At 44.6% G+C, this 23,894-nt stretch overlaps 1 protein-coding gene across 10 annotated transcripts in view; it reads right to left on the bottom strand.

The window, feature by feature from the left end:
- PHC3 (polyhomeotic homolog 3) overlaps positions 1-23,894 on the bottom strand; it is a 133,935-nt gene that overhangs the window by 11,100 nt on the left and 98,941 nt on the right. For all 10 annotated transcript variants that reach the window (XM_029615141.1, XM_029615144.1, XM_029615140.1 and 7 more), the window contains one exon: positions 10,618-10,732. In XM_029615141.1, the coding sequence (XP_029471001.1) occupies positions 10,618-10,732 (115 nt within the window). The remainder of the gene's footprint in view (positions 1-10,617; positions 10,733-23,894) is intronic.

Genomic DNA, 23,894 nt, shown 5'->3' with positions numbered 1-23,894 from the left:
TTTTAAAGTCAGGTTTATAATGAATTTACATTTATATTTCCATGTACTGCTTCCGTTGTATGCAATTATATCTCATGTATTTAATACATTTCTAGTGCGCCTTTTGAAACAAAATTGCACACATGTGTTCACTGTGGTTTTCCTGAAAACCAGGCCCATTTGTGGCACTCCAGGACCAGAGTGGCCTACCTCTGGTCTGATCATTGTAGTGACAGTCCTCAGCTGAGGGCCATGCACCCGGGCTCCTCCCAGAACCCTGTAAATCACAGGCCCTATTTCTGGCCTTTAGCTGCCACCACTGCACAAAGGTTGATGTCCCCGATCTCTCCCCTCACCCCCCTCAGGGGACTCCGTCCCCACAGCATCTCCAACCCCAATCAACCCAGGAAACAGAAGAGCGGAGCTGGATAAAGGTTTTGTATACCTGCAATTCTGTGCATTTATAATTTGGTCTTTTAGCTGTGTAATTCGCCTCGAGCTCGTTTAAATGGGCGGATGATAAATAAAATTATAAATATAACTGGATGGCAGCGTACAGCAGTGCCACTGAGCTGCTGGAATGGTCCCCGGTTACAGGATTTTAACTCTCTGGGGTTATATGTTTTCACACTATTTTCCAGTAATACATTTATTCTTTTTTTTTTTTTTAATTCTATTGCTGGATAATGAGCCCAGGTAGGGGGATTAAAACTATTCAAACAGAGTTTTATGTTTTTCTTTTTAAATAAAAAGCATTTACTGAAAACATAAGTGCAAAAAAGGAACACTGGTTAGTCAGTTGTGTTTTTATCCATGCGATAAAACTCTTTTAATGAGCCCATAAGGCAAGGCTGAGCTTCCATCTCTAGCATTCCATTAGCACTGTAATACACTCTCAAAGTCATGGCCAAGACAACATCCTTCCTTATGATCTAATCACCCTGAGTTTCCACTGTATGCTTCTCAAAGACCACAGCTTGTGCCTCCGAGTTACTTTGCTAATCCTTTTTATTGTGGTAGCTTTTTGACAGAAAAGGTTGTTCATCATGGTCCCTGGGTTTCAGAGGAGCTGCTTTCTAAAACTAAGTTGGAAAAGATGAGTCTTCTACAGAAGTGTTTTCACTTGTTTTTGAATTGTTTTCTTTCACATCCTTTATACCTGATGTGAACTAGGTATACAGCCTGAATATCCTATTCTCCTTACCTGACATCACTCTCACATTTTGTTTGATTCCCCTGTAGTGTAGCTATGCCTCTCCTCTTTCTGCTATAAATTTTGAAGTAAATATTATCTACCTAGACACCATGCAATTGTCCTCAAAGCTATGGGAACTCAAACATTTGAAAATACCAATGGCAATGCCTTTCCTACCAGCAGATGGAGTCGGAGAACAAAAGCTTTGGGCCCTGCTACACAACCAGGAGTGCCACCTGCAGCCCCTCAGTATTGGCCTGTACCCAAGCCCAAACTACTAACCTTACTTAAAGGGCAAACCCCTTTAAGTAACAGCCAACCCCTCGCTCGTAACAGAGAAAACAAAAAACCACTAGACCACCTCAGAACCTGCTCCTTCAAGAGCATCTGCAATAGAACAAATTTATTTCTTCAGGAAAACATCACCTCTTAAGGCAGTCTTTCGGAATCTGAAATGGGGGTGGGCCTCTGGACTGATCGGTGGTATTACAGGAACGAAAATTAGCAGGTAAGAACCAATTTTCCTTTCCTGAACTTACCCAGATCAGTCCAGACCAGTGGGATGTACCCAAGTCACCCTACACTGGGCAGGAACCTGAAAGACCCGGGCGCAGAACACTCTCACCGAAGGACGATTCATCTTGCGCCCTAACATCTAAACGATAATGCTTGGTAAAAGTGGACCAAAACCGCTGCTTGGTGAAAGAGGACCAAACCGCCGCTCTGCAGATTTTCTGTGGCGACAGAAGTTGACACTCAGCCCAGGAGGTAGCCTGGGCCCTAGTGGAATGAGCTCTCAGACCCAGGGGGACCTGACACCCTCGGGCAACGTAGGCTGAGGAGATAGCCTCCTTAATCCAGTGTGAAATTGTCACCTTGGAAGCCTTGTCACCCTTCTTAGGAGCCCCCGAACAAGACAAACAGATGGTCTGACCGCTGGAAGTCATTGGTCATGTGCGACGCACATCCAAAAGATGAAGCTCCTTCTCCTGAGGGGAATCCCTGGACCACTACGGAAATCCTGGCAGATCCACTGCCTGATTGACATGAAAGGCAGACACCACCTGGGGAACGAAAGAAGGAACCGTGCACAGCGAAACTCTATCATCGTAAATCCTAAGGAAGGGATCCTGACACGACAAAGCCTGCAACTCTGAAATCCATCGTGCAGAACAAATGGCTACCAGGAAAACGGTCTTCAAGGTTAAATCCTTAATTGGAGCCCTGCATAAAGGCTCAAAGGGGGCTCCGCAAAGCTCAGGAAACACCAGGTTCAAACTCCAATCTGGACATAACGGGCATACGGGAGGACGTAAATGACTCCCTTAAGGAACCGTGAAATATCTGGGTGCACCACCAGTGACCGACCGTGAAACCTGCTCCTTAAGGCACCTAAGGCCGCTACCTGGACTCGAAGGGAATTGAAAGCCATTCCCTTAGCCAACCCCTGTTGAAGGAAATCCAACACCTGGGGAATCTCCGTTGATAAAGGATCCAAGGAGTGCTGGCACCATGCCTCAAACAACTTCCAGATCCTAACATAGGCCAAAGAAGTAGACGGCCAACGCGCCTGAAGAAGAGTGGAAATGACCTGCTCTGAATATCCCCTCAATCGCAATCGTCGCTTCTCAAAAGCCAAGCTGCGAGAGAGAAGTGATCCTCCCGATCCGAAAATATGGGCCCCTGACGGAGTAGGTGCGGGAGATGAGCCAGCTGCAGGGGACCTCCCAGCACTATTCGAACCAGGTCCGCAAACCATGGACAATGTGGCCACTCCGGAGCCACCAGCACTATGCTGCCTGAATGTCGCTCTATGCGTCAGAGAAGTCGACCAATGAGAGGCCAGGGGGGTAAGGCATAGAGAAGAATGCCCGTGGGCCATGGACACACTAGGGCATCTAACCCTACCGAACTCACCTCTCGACGACTGAAATAGCGTTCTGTCTTTGCATTGGCCCGAGTTGCCATCAGATCCAACTGAGGCATGCCCCACCTGGCGCAAATGAGGTTCCAAGCTTCGGGAGCTAACTCCCACTCCCCCAGATCGAGCTATTGCCTGCTGAGGAAGTTTGCTGAGCATTTTCTACCCCTGCGACATGCAACGTGGCAATTCCTTTGAGATGGCGCTCCGCCCAAGCGAACAAAAGCCTTGCTTCCAGCGCCGCCGTGAGACTCCGTGTCCCGCCTTTGCAGTTGATGTAAGCTACTGTCATCACGTTGTCTGAGAACACTCAAACCATTCTGTTCTCGACTAGGGGCAGAAATGCTCGCAGGGCCAGTCGGACAGACCTCTTCTGAGGCGTTTAATGGCCCAAGATCTTTCCGTTGGGGACCAAAGACCTTGAGCGGATTTGTTAGGCAAACTGCTCCCCAGCCTGACAGACTGGCATCTGTGGAGATAACTACCCAATTTGGCGGATCCAAATACACTTCCTGTACCAGATTGCTGTGTAAAAGCCTCCATGACAGACTGACTCTGGACTCTGAAAGTAGAGGCAACGGTACATGGAACTGTTCCGACACCGGGTTCCAACTCGACAACAGCGCACGCTGCAACGGCCGCAAATGAGCGAACGCCCATGGGACCAAATCCAAGGTGGAGGCCATGGATCCCAGGTCTTGTAAGTGATGCCAAACTGTCGGAACCTTCCTCTGAAGGAGAGCCTTGACCTGATCTTGCAACTTCGTTACATGGTCCGATGCTAGAGAAACCTTGTCTTGGAAGGTATCGAAGAGCACTCCCAAGTAAACCAGCGACTGAGTGGGTTCCAAGTGACTTTTCTGGACATTTATCACACAGCCGAGCGACTGCAAGGCTGTGTCATAAATGGACCTCTGGACCGATCTTATGCAGTCTCCTGTGACTTCGCTCGAATCAGCCAGTCGTCTAGATACGGGTGAACTAGGACTCCCTCCTTGTGCAGGAACGCCGCCACGACCACCATGACCTTGGTGAAGGTACGTGGGGCCGTCGCCAGGCCGAAAGGAAGAGCTTGAAACTGGAAATGTTGACCCAGCACCTTGAATCGGAGGAACTGCTGGTGATTCTGGCAAATCGGGATGTGGAGATACGCCTCGGTGAGGTCTAAGGCCGTGAGAAACTCCCCTTTGCGCACAACGGCCACCACAGGCCTCAAGGTCTCGCAGACACCAGTTCACTTTCTGCAAATCCAAAATGTGACGAAAGGTACCCTTTTTCTTGGGAACCACAAAGTACACCAAATACCGTCCCTTGTCCTGTTCCACAGGGGGACTGGAACAATGGACCGGAGATCGAGAAGCCATTGTAGGGTCTCCCATACTGCCTCGCGTTTGGCCCACGAAGCAACGCAAGACTCCACAAAGGCCTCCCGCACCGGGTGTGAAAATTCGAGAGCGTAACTGTCCCGGACCACTTCCAAGACCCATTGGTCCGAGGCAATCCTTTCCCACTCCGCGTAAAAGCTCGACAATCTGCCTCAGACAGCTTCTACGATGGAATGGGTGCCCTCGGCTTCATTGGGAGGGTTTTCCACGTCCAGCACCCTGGCCCGTGGACTTTCTGCCTGGGCGCCGACCTCCACGAAAGGACTGCTGATGCCCCGAGACTGGCCTGGGCCCCAAAGGAGCTGAAGACCTACTAGTGCAAAATCTGCGAGAAACCCGAACACAAGCTCGAGAGGGAAAAACCTTCCCAGACATTTTCTTATTCTCCGGAAGTCGGTTGCCTTTGGACTCCCCCATTAATTTTACCAATTGGTCCAGGTCCTCCCCAAAGAGAAGCTTGCCCTTAAAGGAGAGGTTACAGAGTTGAGACTTGGAAGACAAATCTGCTGACCAATTCCGCAACCAAAGAGTGTACAAGGCGTGACAGCGGACACCATACTACGCGCCGAGGTCCAAACCAAGTCATACCACGCGTCTGCAACATAGGAAACTTCTGCCACCAATCGTGCGGCCTGCAAGGGCCCCCCACCATCGGCACTCAGAGCCACGGATGCCTCCTAGACTCAACAAAGGCAGGCTCGCTGCATGAGGCTGGCACAAATCGCCACCCTGAGACTCAGCGCGGAGACCTCGAAGACTCGCTTAAGCTGGATCTCCAGCTTGTGGTCCTGTATGTCCTACAGCGCAGCAGCCCCGGACACAGGAATGGTGGTCTTCTTAGTCACGGCCGACATTGCCGAGTCCACCTTTGGTACCTTCAGAAGATCCAAAACATCTTGTGACAGGGGGTAAAGTTTTGCCATGGCTCTACCCACTTTCAAACCAGCATCTGGCGAGTCCCACTCCCAGGTCACCAGCTTGCGGACCTTCTTAGGCAACGGGAAAGAAGTTGTCAGTCCCCGAATCCCATCCAGGACCAGGTTAACTCCTTCGCTGTCAGACTCTTCCTGTGAAACCTTGATCCCCAGGACCTCCAAGATCTGGGGAATGAGAGGTCGGAGCTCCTCCCGCTTAAATATGCGCACCACGCTAGGATCATCACCCTCCGAGGGTGGAAGCTCGTCTGGGTCCGTGTCGTCCTGGTTCCCATCACCCATATCATGGGTGAGCCCCGGATCCTGATCTCCTCCAGAGCCCATGGTATCTCCGAGCGGGACCAGCAACCTATCCTCGACGGGTTGCTGGAGGTCCAGGGGCTTCGTGGATATCCACTTAGGTGGAGGCTCCAACAAAACGTTCGGCTGTGAGGCTCCCTTCAGGATCACCTGTTTCCTAGCCAGGAACGCCTGGTGCAGCAGCAGCAGCACAAACTCAGGACAGAACTCCCCCGTGTCGGCACCCTCCCTCAGATGGAGGGTCTGGTAGCCCAGAGTCATCTCCAAAGGTGGAAACCTGCTCCACTGGGGATAGAATGGGAGGGGCATCCTCCTCCCGCGACACCCGCTGGGAGCCACCCTCCCCCGCTGAGAAGGACCTCGGCCGGAGGAATGGAGCCCCTTGTCTGCCTGATGTCTCCCCTGAGGAAGTTCCCTCCTGCCCTGTGGAACAGGTAGAACAGAGGGAACTAATGTCTAGGGCCTGCCCTGACACGCCACACGCGTGGCAGGTCCCCATTTTGGGTTGGGGTGCCATAATCCGGACCAAGCATGCCACGCGGTCATCAGCAAAAAAGAAAAAATCTAGTCGGGAAACCTTTGTGCGGTTGCTGGAGCTAAAAATAGCAAACTCCCTGCAGGCACGAAACTGCTCTGTGGAGAGCTGCCAGCGCGAAGAAATGTGGCCTAGCACGCACGCGAAGGCTCCCCCCCTCCCCCCCCCCCCCGCCGCCGACCTACCTGGAAGCACAGGGCCGTCGTCGAGACCTGCGGGGTCTAGCTCCCCAGTCCGACTGGCCTGCTGATAAAACGGCACAACACGGCCCATCCCCAAACCAGACTCTGCCTACCTTAGAGAGGATCCGCTTCAGACATACAGTTTCTTTTTTTTTTCTCAAGAAACTTTAAACAGGTACTCCTGGAGCCTGAGGAAAGGCGTGAAGGGAGCCTCCTCAGTAGGGAACCAGGAGCCCTGGTTGTCGAAGCCACTGGACCGTTGTGGGCGAGACTCAGGCAGGGGTGTCCAACCTCCTGTTCACCCGGCTTCCACTGAGGGATGGCCCACGAAGGTGCCTAACACCTCAGGAAGCTATATAGCTAACTACTAACTAGCCTAACTTAGGAAAAAAACTTTCCCCAATACTCTTTTTTTTTTTAACTAACTAACAGACTGCAGGTTTGCATCTCTACCAACTGCTGGAATCAGAGAAATACTGAAGGACTGCAGGTAGCACTCTCGGTTATGTAGCAGTGCCCAAAATATTTGTTCTCTGACTCCATCTGCTGGTAGGAATGCACAACCCATTGGTCTGGACTGATCTGGGTATGTTCAGGAAGTGCCATTTGAATTAACAAATAAAACCTGGGAGCAAATGCCAGAAGTATTGTTCAGGCTTAGCGGCTTCCCTCCAACAAAGGTAGCAGAACTCTTAAAAGCTTGCCACAGATGTACAGAGTTATTCCAATAGAAAGGGATTGCCTATTGCTCTTCTGCTTCTTTATTGAATTAGAATATGCATTTGTTCTTAATAGTTAAAGTAGTTATATTAGGCACTCCTGAATTCCGTTATTTATGTAAAGCCTGTTGCTGTCAATTGTTTACTTCCTGTAAAGCCTGTTGCTAATTTATTGTTTACTGTAAACCGAGGTGATGTATATCTTTACGTGCCGCGGTATATAAAAATCACTAAATAAATAAATAAATAAATAAATACAATTCATTTGTTGACTTGTTTTTACATATTCAAGTGATTCAACATGGCTATCACAATACTTTGCTTAGGACAATTTGATAAACTGGTCCATACAATCAGTGAATGTTAGCACCGCTTGTATGGATTCATCATACCAGAAAAGTAAAATCTTATCAAGATCCTATCATGTCCCAAAGCCTTTCAAGATGTTTCTATTATATTATTGTTTATTGCATTGTTACCCCCTTGAGCATGTTTGTAAGGCAAGCAAGAAATGTAATAAAATAAATAATATAATTTTAGCTTTACCTGGTATCATATTCTTTGTTTTATCTCCCAGTGTAACCTTAAATGACTTACTTTCGTTTAATTTGGAAATTCCTGTATCTAAAAATAAAGTATCTATCCCAAGACATCAGAAGTGGCTACATTTTGGCTTTTCCATTCGTGCTATAAATATTACTGATGGCTATTTTGCAATGCAACATAATTAGGGACGTTCATTTTCATTTTTTATTTTTCCTGGACATTATGACAAGAACAAAATTGATATTAACCTGGAAAAATGACAAGTTATTTTCTTCCACTGTTTTCTCCCATTTTTATTCTTGTTGTCATAAACACTGATAAATTTCTGTGAAAAATACAATAAAAACTGAAAATGAAGGTCCCTAAACATAATAAATGACCTTTTCTCTTCTTTATTTATGTTTGCACACTGTCCAAGTAATTCTGGGGTCCATTTTCAGCGGGATCTAGCTGTCTAATAGGAAGTTAGATGGCTACATCCTACAGGAGGAGGAAAGGAGGAAGTATCCCCCTCTCAGTAGCTAAATGTAGCTGCTCAAAAAAAAAGGGCGGCCCTAGAGGTGTTCCCAGATCAGAGGATGGGGGGGGGGGGGGGTGGATCTTTAGCTGCCAATCCCCGGCTGACCAAATGGCCTAAGTCTAAGTGGTTTTCAGCTGCAACTCGGTGTGGCTGAAAGTAAACCCAAGATCGCCAGCTAAGTTTTAAACTGGCGCTGTGAGGTCTCTGGCTGAAAATAGGCATTTTTGTGCACAGCTGTGGATTTAAAACCGATTCTGGTTTCTGGACGTCATGTCTACAGATACTACATTAATCAGAGACTGGAGCAAGAAAATCAGGAGGGGCACAAACTCTCCACCTAGATGCAGATTCAGTTACCAACTGCCTTAAGAGCAATTTCTGTAGCGGTAAAGTGAGATCTACTTCCCAAACACAAGTAACCAGCATTTGTGCTTTTCCCAATATTAATGCTCATGGGGAGGCGTGAGTGAGATTCGATTCCTTTCATTAATGTAAAGAGCACAGTACAGCATCCTCTCAATGAAGCAGCCATTTCCAGGTAACCTAATGGCACAGTGCCAATAATTCTTGGCTGAGCATGACATTACCTAAAAATAAAATCAATTTTCATCTACTGGGCTTTCTCATGGTAAGAATCTTTTATGAGCACCTTGTATTTTTGCAATTAGCAATTTTATGCATCCAGCAATCTATATATTTGTGCTCTCCCTCCTCCTATTATGCTTTTAGCAATACCTATGCATCTAGCAATTTTACTTCTTATGTTTCCCCCTATTCTTACTAAACTTCCTAACCTTCCTACCTCCCTTCATTGTAGTTCCTTCTCTCCCCCTCATACCCCGCTTTGCCTTTTACTCTTACCCTGTTATTTTAGTATTGCAGTTGCCCCGTTACTTAAGCCTCCCGCCCTCGTTATGTACCGTTGTTACCAGTTCATTGTAAAGCACCTGCGCCGCATTTCTTGTTCCTTGTAAACCGAAGTGATGATCCCAACGAATGTCGGTCTAGAAAAGCTTTTAAAATGAATAAATAAATACATCTGCTCATTTTCTAAGGGGTCGGTTTTTAGCTGGATAAGTGTGACTAAAGATAAACTGAACCAGCCACACTTATCTGGCTAAATATCACACTATCCGCCTAAATTAAAATAGCCCGCCCTGGCCCCTTTCTGGCATGGCTAAAGTTGTGCTATTCGCAATTTTACTCGCACAAATTTAACTGAGTGAAGGTGGAGGGAGGAAGATTTTGAAAGGGTAAGGTTTGCCCAAATCAGTGGCCCATCATTTTTTAGGGAGATGCCATCCCTCCCTCCCTTTTCATTGATCCCTATGAGAGTTGTACAATGTAATTACTATGTAATGCCTATTGGCAAAATTTATGTTTAGTTTCAATGTAAACCGATGTGATTTGTATTTCATACAGGAACACCGGTATATAAAAATCTAAAAATAAATAAATAAATAAATAAATAAATATCACTGTAGCTGGAAAAAAAAATAGAATGGTAACAGCCATTGACATGAACGTGACTCTAGAACCACAGGCTCTGCCCTGGCTACACCTGGCCCTGTACACCTGGCTCTGTACACCTATGTACACCTGGCTCTGCCGTGTACACCTGGCTCTGCCCTGTACACCTGGCTCTGCACACCTATGTACACCTGGCCCTGCCCTGTACACCTGGCTCTGCCCTGTACACCTGGCCATGTACACCTATGTACACCTGGCTCTGCCCTGTACACCTGGCCATGTACACCTATGTACACCTGGCTCTGCCCTGTACACCTGGCCATGTACACCTATGTACACCTGGCTCTGCCCTGGCTACACCACCAGCACACTTCAGCGGGGAATGACTCCAGTCTCAACAATTCCCATGCAGTGCAGGCACCCACTTGGCCTGCCCATCTCAATCTCCAGCAGACTGTGAGAAGGTAAACCTCCAGGTGTGAAGGAGAGCTAGGTTGGGCGTCGAGCCAAACGTCTCAGTGTCAACAGCAAAAGAAAATATGGGGAAAAGGGGCTTGGGTTTGGTTTAAAGGACTGTGAAGCAGCAGCAGCAGCTCTGCCAATCCCTTCTTTTTGAAAGCCCTGAAGGATTATTGCCGGCACTCTGATGAAGTCCAAAGAGAATCCAGGCACCTGCTGATTTTCAAATTAAATGTTCTGTGCCAGAAATAATTGCTGAGCAGCAGCACAGCCAGGTGTTTTGTCTTTTCTAACGAACAACAATTACCTAATAATCTTATTTTGCAGACCAGCCTGGAACCTGCCGCTCCTAACTCGGCAGTGAATTATCGCACAACTTAAATCAGTGCTCAGCGGTGTTTGAGAAGCAGTGAAAAACAACTGCTGAAGCGTCCCCGCCCTCCTGGGCTTGTCCACCCTCCTGCAGCGTACCTTTTGGCGCAGGACATGGTGCAGAAGCGTTTGGACCTCAGGAATGTGTTCGAATATCCCATCTTGCCACAAAATTCACACTTTAGCAGCTCCGGTTCCATTTCCTCTAAGGCTTCTGAAGAAAAGAAAAAAAAAAAATTAACAAAATTAGTTTCTTCAGATATTTAAATATTAATCAAAAAAAACTCTGGTTTTTGGTTACAAATCCCTTTGATTATGCAAACGACTGCCATTTTCACATCACTTTGATTAAAAACAAAGAAGGTAGGTGAATAAGAGATTTAAGATCAGATGTAAGAAAATGGGAAAAACTCTTCAGTTTGTGCCTGAGGCCCACAATGACAGATTCTCCGAGGATCATGGAAGAGTCTCCCGTGCACCTGCCTTCACTGGCTCACTGACCATTTATACTTGTGAAACCTTCCAAGCAGGCTGGGGCAACTGAGACGCCTGCATAGGACGCCAAATAACCAAGCCAAAAAGAGGCCAGCTTCTGCTTGCTACAGTGCCATGGCACTGCCTATGGGTGCCTCAAGGTGAAATCCAGACCTGCTTCCAAGCATTTGTTTCCCCTGACACCCTCTGAAATTCCTCTGTACAAACTAGAAGCAGAGGCTGGCACGGTTTCACCTCTCAGCTACTTATGGTGACTGAGTAGAGTACCTGAAGTCACATCAAAGATGGATTAAGGCAAAGGTAAGGGGATTTTCTTTTTAATGTTTCATTTTTAAGTCGGACAAATAGCAGTGAGATGTACTGTATGGTACAGACAAGACGGCACATTTTTCCAATACTTAGTGATGGTTAATCTCGCTACTAACAACATTTGAGAAATTAAACTCTTTCTTTTAATCCCAATTACCTTAAAGTTCCAGCTCAGGAGAAAGGTGAACAAAAAAAAAAAAAACCCCCCCGAACTCCTGAAACGTCAGAAAAATCCTGAACCCAGAAGTCTACAACCATGGAGCGAAGTCTGTCATGTGTGAATATGAGAACCATGAATCACACATTGTCTTTATCACAGAGGACCAGGGCTGGACTGAGACATGTTAGCGCCCAGGGCAATTGGCGCCCCCCCCTGGCGAGGTTTCAGTGCCCTATTGGTTGGCGCTCCAACCCTGCAGAGGATGTGACAAGAGATTGAACTTATGAAAAAAATTTAGGAAACCGGTCACAGCACCGACTCCTACCTCTCGCGAGCGGCCCCACACATGGCTCGCCAGCGGCAGCAGCAAAGAGGAGATTCAAATCCCCACTCCTCTTTGCCGCCGCCACTCGCCAGGTCAGATATATACCACATATATCTGACCTGGCACTCGCACCCCCTAGGCCCAAGGCTTAGCTTGTCTAGTGCTTCCGCCGGCCTGCCTATAGATACAGTGAAGAAAATCTAATCATAAAAGCCAAACATCTAGCACATGATATGTGACTAGCATCCTCCCAAATTCCATACCATCCATCTAATGTCAATTGTTCCATTTACAGTTGACAGATTCCAACATGTGTTTCCTCTAACCACGTTAACAGCCTTTTATAAACAGCAGAGATCACTTTATACTATTATCACAAAATATCGATTCGATCTGATTCTGCTGACGCAGTATCCATCCAGCCCTTAGGGCCTCAGTTTTATCAGACTGTCTTACCTAAAGATATGTAGTCAAAGTGTCATCAGAAAAATCATACTTGTTCCATAAATAATCAAATGAATGTCTTTGAATAACCAGCCAAAGCTACCAGAGAAACCATCATCTGCGCTATTCCCACCTGGTAGTGTCTGCAAAAATAATTATGAATGGAAACTAGATGAGTTATTCTGAGCGAGGGGTAAGGGAAAACACCCCCTTCCTGTGGCACCCATCTTTGCATGTGCCATATTGACAATGTGTGTGATTCCACATATCTGACTTGGCACTCCGAGTGTGATTCCACATATATCTGACCTGTGTGTGATACCACATATATCTGACCTGGCACTCCGTGTGTGATTCCACATATATCTGACCTGGCACTCCGTGTGTGATACCACATATATCTGATCTGGCACTCCGTATGTGATTCCACATATATCTCCATGTGTGATACCACATATATCTGACCTGGCACTCCGTGTGTGATACCACATATATCTGACCTGGCACTCCGTGTGCGATACCACATATATCTAACCTGGCACTCCGTGTGCGATACCACATATATCTGACCTGGCACTCCGTGTGCGATACCACATATAATCTAACCTGGCACTCCGTGTGTGATACCACATATAATCTAACCTGGCACTCCGTGTGTGATACCACATATAATCTAACCTGGCACTCCGTGTGTGATACCACATATATCTAACCTGGCACTCCGTGTGTGATACCACATATATCTGACGTGGCACTCCGTGTGTGATACCACATATATCTGACCTGGCACTCCGTGTGTGATCCCACATATATCTAACCTGGCACTCCGTGTGTGATACCACATATATCTGACGTGGCACTCCGTTTGTGATACCACATATAATCTAACCTGGCACTCTGTGTGTGATCCCACATATATCTGACCTGGCACTCCGTGTGTGATACCACATATATCTGACCTGGCACTCCGTGTGTGATACCACATATATCTAACCTGGCACTCCGTGTGTGATTCCACATATATCTGATAAGGCACTCCTTGTGTGATACCACATATATCTAACCTGGCACTCCGTGTGTGATTCCACATATAATCTAACCTGGCACTCAGTGTGTGATTCCACATATAATCTAACCTGGCACTCAGTGTGTGATACCACATATAATCTAACCTGGCACTCCGTGTGTGATTCCACATATATCTGATATGGCACTCCGTGTGTGATACCACATATATCTGACCTGGCACTCCATGTGTGATACCACATATATCTAACCTGGCACTCCGTGTGCAATACCACATATATCTGACCTGGCACTCCGTGTGCGATACCACATATAATCTAACCTGGCACTCAGTGTGTGATACCACATATAATCTAACCTGGCACTCCGTGTGTGATACCACATATATCTGACCTGGCACTCCGTGTGTGATACCACATATATCTATGATACCACATATACCCTACTCTCGGCTCTCAACTACATGGGCTTCACACAAATTATAAAAGCCCCTACCCACAAAGCAGGTCACACTTTAGACCTTATTTTCATTAATCAGTGCATCTCAAACACAAATACAATCACATGTTCACCTGTCCCTTGGTCGGACCATCAAATCATCAACACGACCTTCAAGCTTTCACAACATCCTCCACTTTCGTTCCCAAAAAACACTATTCAATTCAGGAAACCTTGTTCTACAGACCTTCTCATCAATCAGTTCACTAATGAATTATTACATCTCGATCTCTCCAACGCATCTACAGCCACCACCTCATGGTGCAACATCACCAAAAAGATCGCAGACATTACCTGCCCTTCCATCACAAAAGTAGTACAACCTTCGCCAGACAACAGGAAACCCTGGTTCACCCCAGAACTGAAGCTGCTTAAACAAGAGCTAAGAAATAAAGAACACACTTGGAGGAGAAACCCATCCCCCACAACATTAGCTATTTATAAAACCTCCCTCAATGCTTATAGGATCACCATACTGAGAACAAAGAGAGATTTTTTCTCAAAAAAAATACATCATTTCATATTTGATTCAAAAGCACTTTTCTCCTACGTTTCAGCTCTCACTAAACCATCACCTCCTACCATTCCTGATGATCAAGCACTCAACAAAGCATCAGAACTAGCAGAATACTTTAAGGATAAAATTGACAAACTGACTATCTCTTTCTCATCATCTTTTTCATATCCCCCTTTCCCTCACATTACCTCACCTCAACTAAATACAACGCTGGAAACTTTCGAGACCACTTCAGCACTTGAGATAGAAAACATACTTAAAAAAATGAAACCGTCATCTCATCCCTTAGACACAATTCCTACTAACCTTCTCATCGCAATAAGAAACTCCATATCAAAACCAATTGCAGACATCATTAACTGCTCTCTCTCCCAGGGTCTAGTTCCTGACCAACTTAAATTAGCCATTCTCAAACCTCTACTTAAAAAACCTAACCTTCCAACCACAGATCCAGCTAACTTCCGCCCAATAGCTAATCTGCCATTGATCGCCAAAATTATGGAAAAGATAGTCAATAAACAACTATCTGAATATTTGGAAGAAAACAACATTCTTGTATCTTCCCAGTATGGCTTTCGGAAATCGTTAAGCACTGAATCTCTCCTTATCTCTCTTACCGATTCTATTCTATCTAATATGGACAAAAAACAACCACATCTTTTGATACTACTAGATCTCTCTGCAGCCTTTGACACTGTCAACCATTCATCTCTATTAAAATGTCTGGCAGATATAGGCATTAAAGGAACAGTCTTCAGCTGGTTCAAATCCTTCCTCGCAAATAGACAATTCAAAGTAAAGATTAACAACAAAGAATCACAACCGATCCCTTCCAACCGGGGGGTCCCTCAGGGTTCCTCCCTTTCCCCTACCCTCTTCAACATTTACCTCTTACCTCTATGTCATCTACTTACTAAACTAAACCTAACTCACTATCTCTACGCGGATGACATCCAGATACTCATCCCAATCTCAGAATCCTTACAAAAAACCTTGGCTCACTGGAACAATTGTTTGCAACAGATCAATCATCTTCTCTCCAGCCTTTGCCTCATTCTTAACAACAACAAAACTGAGATCCTAATCATCAATCAAGACATCAACATCAAACTTCTAAACCCAGCTGACCTACTCAACTCATCCACTCCCATATTAAATCACTCACCACATGTTCGAGATCTAGGTATCATGCTAGACAATCAGCTCAATTTTAAAAAATTCATAAGCACAACCACCAAAGACTGTTTTTATAAGTTACAAGTCTTAAAAAAATTGAAGCCTCTTCTTTATTTCAACGATTTTCGGATGGTCCTACAAGCCATTATTCTATCAAAAGTCGACTATTGCAATTCGCTTCTCTTTGGCCTTCCATATTCATCCATCAAACCCCTCCAAATGCTACAGAACTCTGCAGCCAGAATCCTTACCAATACGAATAAAAGAGATCACATCACCCCCATTCTCAAGCTCCTCCACTGGCTGCCTATAAAGCAAAGGATCCTATATAAAGTACTCACCGTAATTCATAAATCCATTCACAATATCTCTCCTCTTCAATTATGTAACCAACTACGCCCTCACTCCTCCTCTAGACCCATCAGAGGAGCATATAAAGGCACACTCTATGTACCTTCAACAAAATCCTCGCATCATAAACGTGCCATATCTACAGCAGGCCCCATTCAATGGAATGCGCTCCCACCAGACATTCGGCTTGAGTTCTGCCACTCTTCATTCAAAAAAAAACTTAAAACCTGGCTCTTTAGCCAAGCTTTTCCAGGACCATGATCATCATTTTTTCCCCTCCAACCAGCAAGAACATATCTTCTTCACAAACCCCCATTTTCCATACCACTACCTACTTCGGTATCTAATCTCTTGCTGCAGGACACTTGAGACGTTCTCACTTATACGTTATAATTTTTATGCTCAATAAGACCTGTCAACTTAATTGTTTAAGTCTTTTTTTTTTTTTTCTCCTTTATCTTTTGGTCATCAATGTTACAACGTTATCATTAAATTTTGAACTTATGTACACTGTTCCAAGTTTCATAACCTTGTTCTATGTAATGCCTTTTGGCAATTTTCATGTTCTGTTTCAATGTAAACCGATATGATCTTTATTTCATATAGGAACACCGGTATATAAAAATCTAAAAATAAATAAATAAATAAATAAATATATCTGACCTGGCACTCCGTGTGTGATACCACATATATCTGATCTGGCACTCCGTGTGTGATTCCACATATATCTGATATATTTATTTATTTATTTATTTTATTTAAAATTTTTATATACCGACATTCATCCAGGATATCATATCGGTTCACATTGTAACGCAAAAACAAACGCACGGCATGGCGCTTTACATTGAACAGTAAAAAACATGATAACAAGGCATTAACGAGAGGGGGGAACAATAATATGGGAAGTTTTGCAATAAAATTATATACAAGAATTGCAATTATATACATATGTACAAAAGAAAGAAAACTATGAGGTTAATTTTAATCTTAATTTTAATCTATATATAATTTTAATATAATCTAATAATTTAATCTATATATAATTTTAATATAATCTAACCTGGCACTCTGTGTGTGATACCACATATAATCTAACCTGGCACTCCGTGTGTGATACCACATATATCTGACCTGGCACTCTGTGTGTGATACCACATATATCTGACCTGGCACTCTGTGTGTGATACCACATATATCTGACTTGGCACTCTGTGTGTGATACCACATATATCTGACTTGGCACTCAGTGTGTGATACCACATATAATCTAACCTGGCACTCCGTGAGTGATTCCACATATAATCTAACCTGGCACTCAGTGTGTGATACCACATATAATCTAACCTGGCACTCTGTGTGTGATACCACATATATCTGACCTGGCACTCTGTGTGTGATACCACATATATCTGACTTGGCACTCTGTGTGTGATACCACATATATCTGACTTGGCACTCAGTGTGTGATACCACATATAATCTAACCTGGCACTCCGTGAGTGATTCCACATATAATCTAACCTGGCACTCAGTGTGTGATACCACATATAATCTAACCTGGCACTCAGTGTGTGATACCACATATAATCTAACCTGGCACTCCGTGTGTGATTCCACATATATCTAACCTGGCACTCCGTGTGTGATACCACATATATCTGATCTGGCACTCCGTGTGTGATACCACATATATCTGATCTGGCACTCAGTGTGTGATACCACATATAATCTAACCTGGCACTCCGTGTGTGATCCCACATATATCTGATATGGCACTCTGTGTGTGATACCACATATATCTGATATGGCACTCTGTGTGTGATACCACATATATCTGACCTGGCACTCTGTGTGTGATACCACATATAATCTAACCTGGCACTCCGTGTGTGATACCACATATATCTGATATGGCACTCCATGCAGGTTACTCTTAAGACTTTAACAGAAAGCTTCAGAGGAGCCTGCATGAAGTGGCAGTTACTACCCTAAAAATACTTGCTGGGCAGACTTCATGAACCATTTTGATCTTTATCTGCTGACATTTACTATGTTACTACGTAAGCAGTGAGGGACTACAGGTAGGTAGGTGCACAGGTCCATACCCATGAGAAGAGAGGATTCAACCACGAGCCAAGTGGAAGGACAGTCTGGAGCCAAAGAAACCAATCTGTAGGCCCAGTAATAAAACCGAAGACTAGGCAAAGCCATGCCTCCAATGTATTTTGGAAGCCATAAGGTACTGATCTTAAGGCACATAAGTCTTTTGTTCCAGATAAAACTGGATATAGCCCCATTTTACTGGGAACAGAGCAAGTTACATGCTGAAAAATATATCGAAGTCTAGGCAATTGCAATCTGCTTTGACCAGCTGCGAAAGCTGGAATATTAAATTTTAAGAATACTTACCCTACCGGATCATGCAATGGGAAAGGAGTTCCAAAATACTAAATCCTTTTTAAAAGATTGCATTGCTTCCTTATAAATGACCCCAAAGTATTGAAAGCTGTCAGTTTTAAGCTTAGAGGTGGAGAGACAAGACCTAGGAGCAATTGGAAAAAGCTCGGACTTGTAAAAATGTATTTAACTTGAGTGGAGTCCATGCCTTAGAAAATAGGAACAGTAGCACTTTGTCAGCGTATGAAGACACCTTATGTGAGATGCCATTTATAATAAACCCACAAACATTTGTGGATTCCCTTATCATTTGCACCACAAGCTCGATGGCTCAGTTAAAAAGGAGAGGAGAGCGGAGACAACCTTGTTTCGTACCCCTGAGAATCGCAAAATGGGAGGATGAAACTCCATTGACTAGAACCATGCTTTGGGGATCAGACTATAGAGCCGGTATCCAGGCAAGAAATGCAGACGGTAACAAGTTCCTCTAAAACAGAGAACATAAAGGGCCAATACACCAGATCAAATGCCTCACTGGCATCCAGGGATAAGATCAAACCAAGTGTTTTCCTGTTATCTGCCCATTTAATGATGTTAAAAAGGCATCTGGTATTGCCCTTGAGACCTTACCTTTAATGAACCCAGACTGGTCAGGGTTAAATAAGACTGAGAGCAGCTTCAAGATTTTCACTAGTATCTTGATGTCTGCATTTTTCAGTGAATTAATCCTATAGGAATCACAATCAAGCTTGACTCTTCCTTTTTTGTGCAAGACAATAATATGAGCTTCCAGTAAACTACCAGAAGAGCCAGGGATTTTGACATGATTAAATAACTCACGTAAGGCAAAAAGTGTTTATACCACTTAATATGACAGCTTTCAGCGCCTGGGCGCCTACTAGAAGGAAGAACTTTTATAGCCCTGTATATCTCAGCCATTAATATGAATGATGCCAAATACTCCCTGTGTTCCTCGATTGTCACTGGGAAATGACCAGAAAGGAATTGAGAAGTACAGGGGAGCATGATTGTTCACATGCATACAATTTACTGTAAAAATGTTTAAAAACATCAGACTTCTCTTGCAAGATAAGTAGCTTTCCCATTGGAATCTCTTACTCTAACACAGCTGTGGACTGCTTTTTTCTTTGTATGAGCCTGGCCAAAAGCTTCTCTGGTTTGTCTTCATGCTGATAACATTTCTCCAGGGTCTTCAGCTACTCTCTGGCCAAAGTGAGTGCCCTGAAAATTTTACTGGAACCAAGTCTTTTATGCTGTCTCTAAATGACTAATTTTATGTTCAAGATCCAGCTGCTTCTTAAGTCTATCTAGACTGTTAGTGAAACAAGGCTATATTTCCTCCTAAAACCGATTTAAGGGTTTTCCATCTTAGAAAAGAGGTATATTCATTAACAGGATGACATAAGTGTCAGACATAAGTACCTGAAATTCCTCTTTGTCCAAAAGAGAAAAAGGGACATTGTGCTAAAGGTCAGTTTGTATGGAGACTGGGTGATGGTCAGAGAAGAGTTAGAAAGAATATTGCAGGAGAGAATTTTATCAAGCAAGGAAAGCAAGCACACATAATAATCTAGTCTGCTCTAAGAATTAAAAGAAAAGTAGGTGAAATCTTTCCCTATGGAAAGATCTATCTTTCCCTATGGAAAGATCTATCTTTCTCCAGACATCTTGTAAATTTAATTTGGAAATGAATTTGAGAAGCTCCAGTGAATGTTATCTTCCTCCCAACTCCCTGAAGTCAGCAATGCAGCCTGGACTGTCTGGCATCTTACTCCTCCCCAAAAGGACCATGCTGCTGTGTGTTCTGCAGCAAATGTGAGGTGACCCCATGGCTACGGTATGTGTGTGTATGTGTATGTGTGTGTGGGGGGGGCGACGACAGAGGGCTGGAATAGAGGGCTGCATAAGAGTCATAGAAGAGGGGTTTTGTGTGTGAAATAGGGTGGGGCATGTAAAGGAGGGAAGAGACAGGAGATAGCCAGGGATGAAAGTAGAAGAGCTTGAAAAGCAGGGGTAATGGCAGTAGAGAGGTGCAAAAAAAGGCAGAGGGGAAGGGGTGTGTGTGAAAGAAAGCCAGAGGTGGTGATGGGGGATGATAGAGCCAGAAATGTCGTCTGGGAAGGAGTGGGGCAGAGGTAGTGATGAGGCTGTATGTGTGTGAGAGAGAGCCAGAAGTGGCAAAGAGAGAATAGAGAAAGCCGGCGTTCATGAAGGGAGTAGGGATGAGGGGGTGGCGGAGAGACTTAGGTAGGGAGAAAAAGCGAGCGGGAGAAAAGAGAGGGTGTCAAAGAGGATATGAGTGCAGGGCCGAGAGTGAGGAGAGAGGGGAACAGGAGAGCAGAGTTGCTTACCTCTAACAGGTGTTCTCTGAGGACAGCAGGATGTCAGTCCTCACACATGGGTAACGTCATCCAGTGGAGCCCAGCACGGAAAACTTAAGTCAAAGTTTCTAGAACTTTGACTGAGCCTTACTGAGCATGCCCCCACATGCATTATACCACATGTCCATTCGGGGTTGCTTTTGTCTAAGAATTTAGCAAAAAAAATCAAACCATGAAGTGGAGACCCCCAACACCACAGGGAGATGGTGGGTCATGTGAAGACTGACATCCTGCTGTCCTTGGAGAACATCTGTTACAGGTAAACAACTCTGCTTTCTCTGAGGACAAGCAGGATGGCAGTCCTCACACATGGGTTAATCCCTAGCTACAGGCAGCCCCCAACAAAAATGGAGGCAACAAAACTAATGCCAACGGACACAATCACAACAACGTTTTTGTTGGCAACATGCCTTTTTTCTTTCAGTATATACCCTTCATGGAGGGCAGCCTGGAGCAAAAGGAATGGGCCCTAGGTGTGAACAGAGTTGGGTTCTACACCTCAAATATGTTCTGAAGGACAGACTGGCCAAACCTGCTGTCACATTGGCCATCCCTGCCAGACGGTAACATGATGTGAATGAGTGGCTGGAACTTCAAATTGCAACCTTGCAGATCTCCTCCATGGGACTGATTGCAAGTGAGCCACCAATGCTGCCATGACTTGGACAGACGAGCCTTGACATGCCCCACTAGATTCAAGCCCGCCTGGGCAGAACAGGAGATGCATTCTGCTAAACCAAACGAAGAACATCTGCTTGGCATCAGCAATCCCCAGCTTACTCTGAGCAAAAGAAACAAAAAGCCGAGTGGACTTTCTATGGTTTTCTGTCTGCTCCAGATAGAAGGCAAGGCTCTCTTGCAGTCCAAACTGTGCAGGGCTTGTTCCCTCGGTGAGCATGAGGCCTAGGAAAAAAAGCTGGAAGGACAACTGACTAAGATGGATTTCCAACACCACCTCAGGCAAAAGCTTTGGGTGCATACACAAAACCACCCTCTTATGAAAAACTTGGGCAGAATTTTAAAAGCATTGCTCACACTAAAAGGCCCATATACACAAGTATGTGGGCCGCACCTGAGTGACACGGATTTTAAAAAGCAGTAATTACACGCGCATATGCGCAAGCTGAAAAAAATAAAGAGGGTGGGAAAGGGTGGGCATGGCCATTCTGGGGCAGGGCCACCAGTTGTGCGAGTAAATTCTTATTTTAAAACCAGAGGCCACAGCATACAGCGACTTGTTAGCCACATATATTTACTGCTGCTCCTGATGAAGTGCAAGTCTGCAGAAATCGCTTTTTAGGCCTTACGCGTCAGGGTGAGGAGTCCGGGTCAACTGGGTGGAATGCAGGCTGAAGAATCAGAGGCTCTGGATGACCTCGAGATAGACTGGTGGACTACTTGGTAAAACTGGGAATGTCCTTCGCGCGAGCATGGTTTAAAATCCGCTTACCTGCATGCGTTAAAGCCGACAAAGTTATAAGGTACACGAAGTATGTTTGCTCGAGTAATGACTTAAAATTAGGAGTACACTTACACGCAGTAGTTATATTTTAAATCATGTGTGCATGATTTACAATTCCAGAGTATGTCTGCTTGCGCACCCATACGCACATCTATGGGGACCCGCGCACTTGTTTTAAAGTTAATGGATTTATCTGCCTGTGTAAGGTAGATACATTTATTTATTTACTAGTTTTATGTACCATCGTTCAGTATTCTATCACGACGGTTTACAAATCACAGAAATAATAAAATATACAGGTACATAAATAAAATGATAAAAAACAAATATTTAAATACAATAATAGCATAACTAAGAAATAAAATAATAAAACAGTAATAAAAGATGAAAATGATAAAACTAAAGTAAGTATAAAATAAATTAAAATAAGTACATTAAAGCCTATTTTATAACTTCAAAACTAAAACAAAAATGTGTTTCTCAAAGTGTTTTCCTGATCATTATTCTATTTTCTGAAATGCCTTCGTGAAAAGCCATGTTTTTAGGTCTTTCTTCAACGTTCTTAGATTGTTTTGTAAACGCAGCTCTACCGATAAGGTGTTCCATAGGTTAGGTCCTGCTATTGAAATAGCCATTGATCTAAACTTGCTTAAATGAGCTGTCTGAATTGATGGAACGATTAGTAAATCACTAACGCCTGAAGCTCACTGATCCTGTGTGCTAAAGTAACCAGCACCAAAAATATGACCTTCCAGGTCAGGTACTTCAGGTCACAGGAGTGAAGCAGCTGAAAGGGAGCTTCATCAGCTGGGATAAAATCACACTGAAGTCCTATGACACAACAGGAGGTCTGATGAGAGGCTTCAAATGAAGCAAACCCCACATAAAATGTACAACTAAAGGCTGTACAGAGTTAGGCTTACCTGCTACATGATGCAACAACTGCACTAAGGTGTACCCTGACTGAGTTAGTGATAAGACCAGCATAAAAAAGTCGTAGAAGGTAGTAAAGCAGTTTTTATGTTGAGCAGGAGAAGGGTTGCTCACACCACATGGTAAACCTCCTCCACTTCAATCCTTAGGACTTTCTGGTAGAAAGCTTTCTGGAAGTCAAGAGAACACAAGACACATCTTCAGAAAAGTCAAGAAGTTGCAAAATCATCCTCTCAATATCCAGTTGGTGAATGAGAGGGCCTGAAGATTGGGATGACCCAACCTGCCTTGATTCTGAGTGATGAGATCTGAGGAAGTCCCCAGTCTGAATGGTTTCCGAATGGAAAACTCCCGAAGAAGCGGAAACCAAATCTATTTTGGCCAATGGGAGGCTATGAGGATCTTAGTCCTCTTTTCCTCCCTGAGCTTCAACAAAGTCTTTGCGACCAGTGGAACTGGAGGATAAGCATGCCTGGCCCCCAATGAAGGGTGAAGGCATCCAAGGCTAGCCTTCCTTGTGCCCCATAAGTGGAACAATACAGTGGGACCTTTCTGTTCCAGGGAGCCATAAATAGGTCCACCTCTGGGATAACCCACAAGCAGAAGATCTGATTTGCTATTCACTGGTCCAGGGACCATTTATGGGGTTTGAAAAACCCACTCAAGTTTGTCCGTCACCCTAATCTTCAGACTGGCCAGAGAGGTGACCTAAGCACCATCCCCTGAGAGAGAGTACCCAGGCCCAAAGCTGGATCTCTTTGTGACACAGAAGGTAGGATCCTGTACCTCCCGGATTGTTGATATAATACATTGTCACTTGGTTGTTAGTCTGGATCAATATGATTTTGTTGGACAGTCATTCTCTGAAAGCCTATAGC

Source organism: Rhinatrema bivittatum, chromosome 9 (assembly GCF_901001135.1).
Source record: "Rhinatrema bivittatum chromosome 9, aRhiBiv1.1, whole genome shotgun sequence".
NCBI lineage: Eukaryota > Metazoa > Chordata > Amphibia > Gymnophiona > Rhinatrematidae > Rhinatrema > Rhinatrema bivittatum.
Note: the sequence above shows the minus strand (reverse complement) of the source record. Positions and strands in the feature narration are given on the sequence as shown.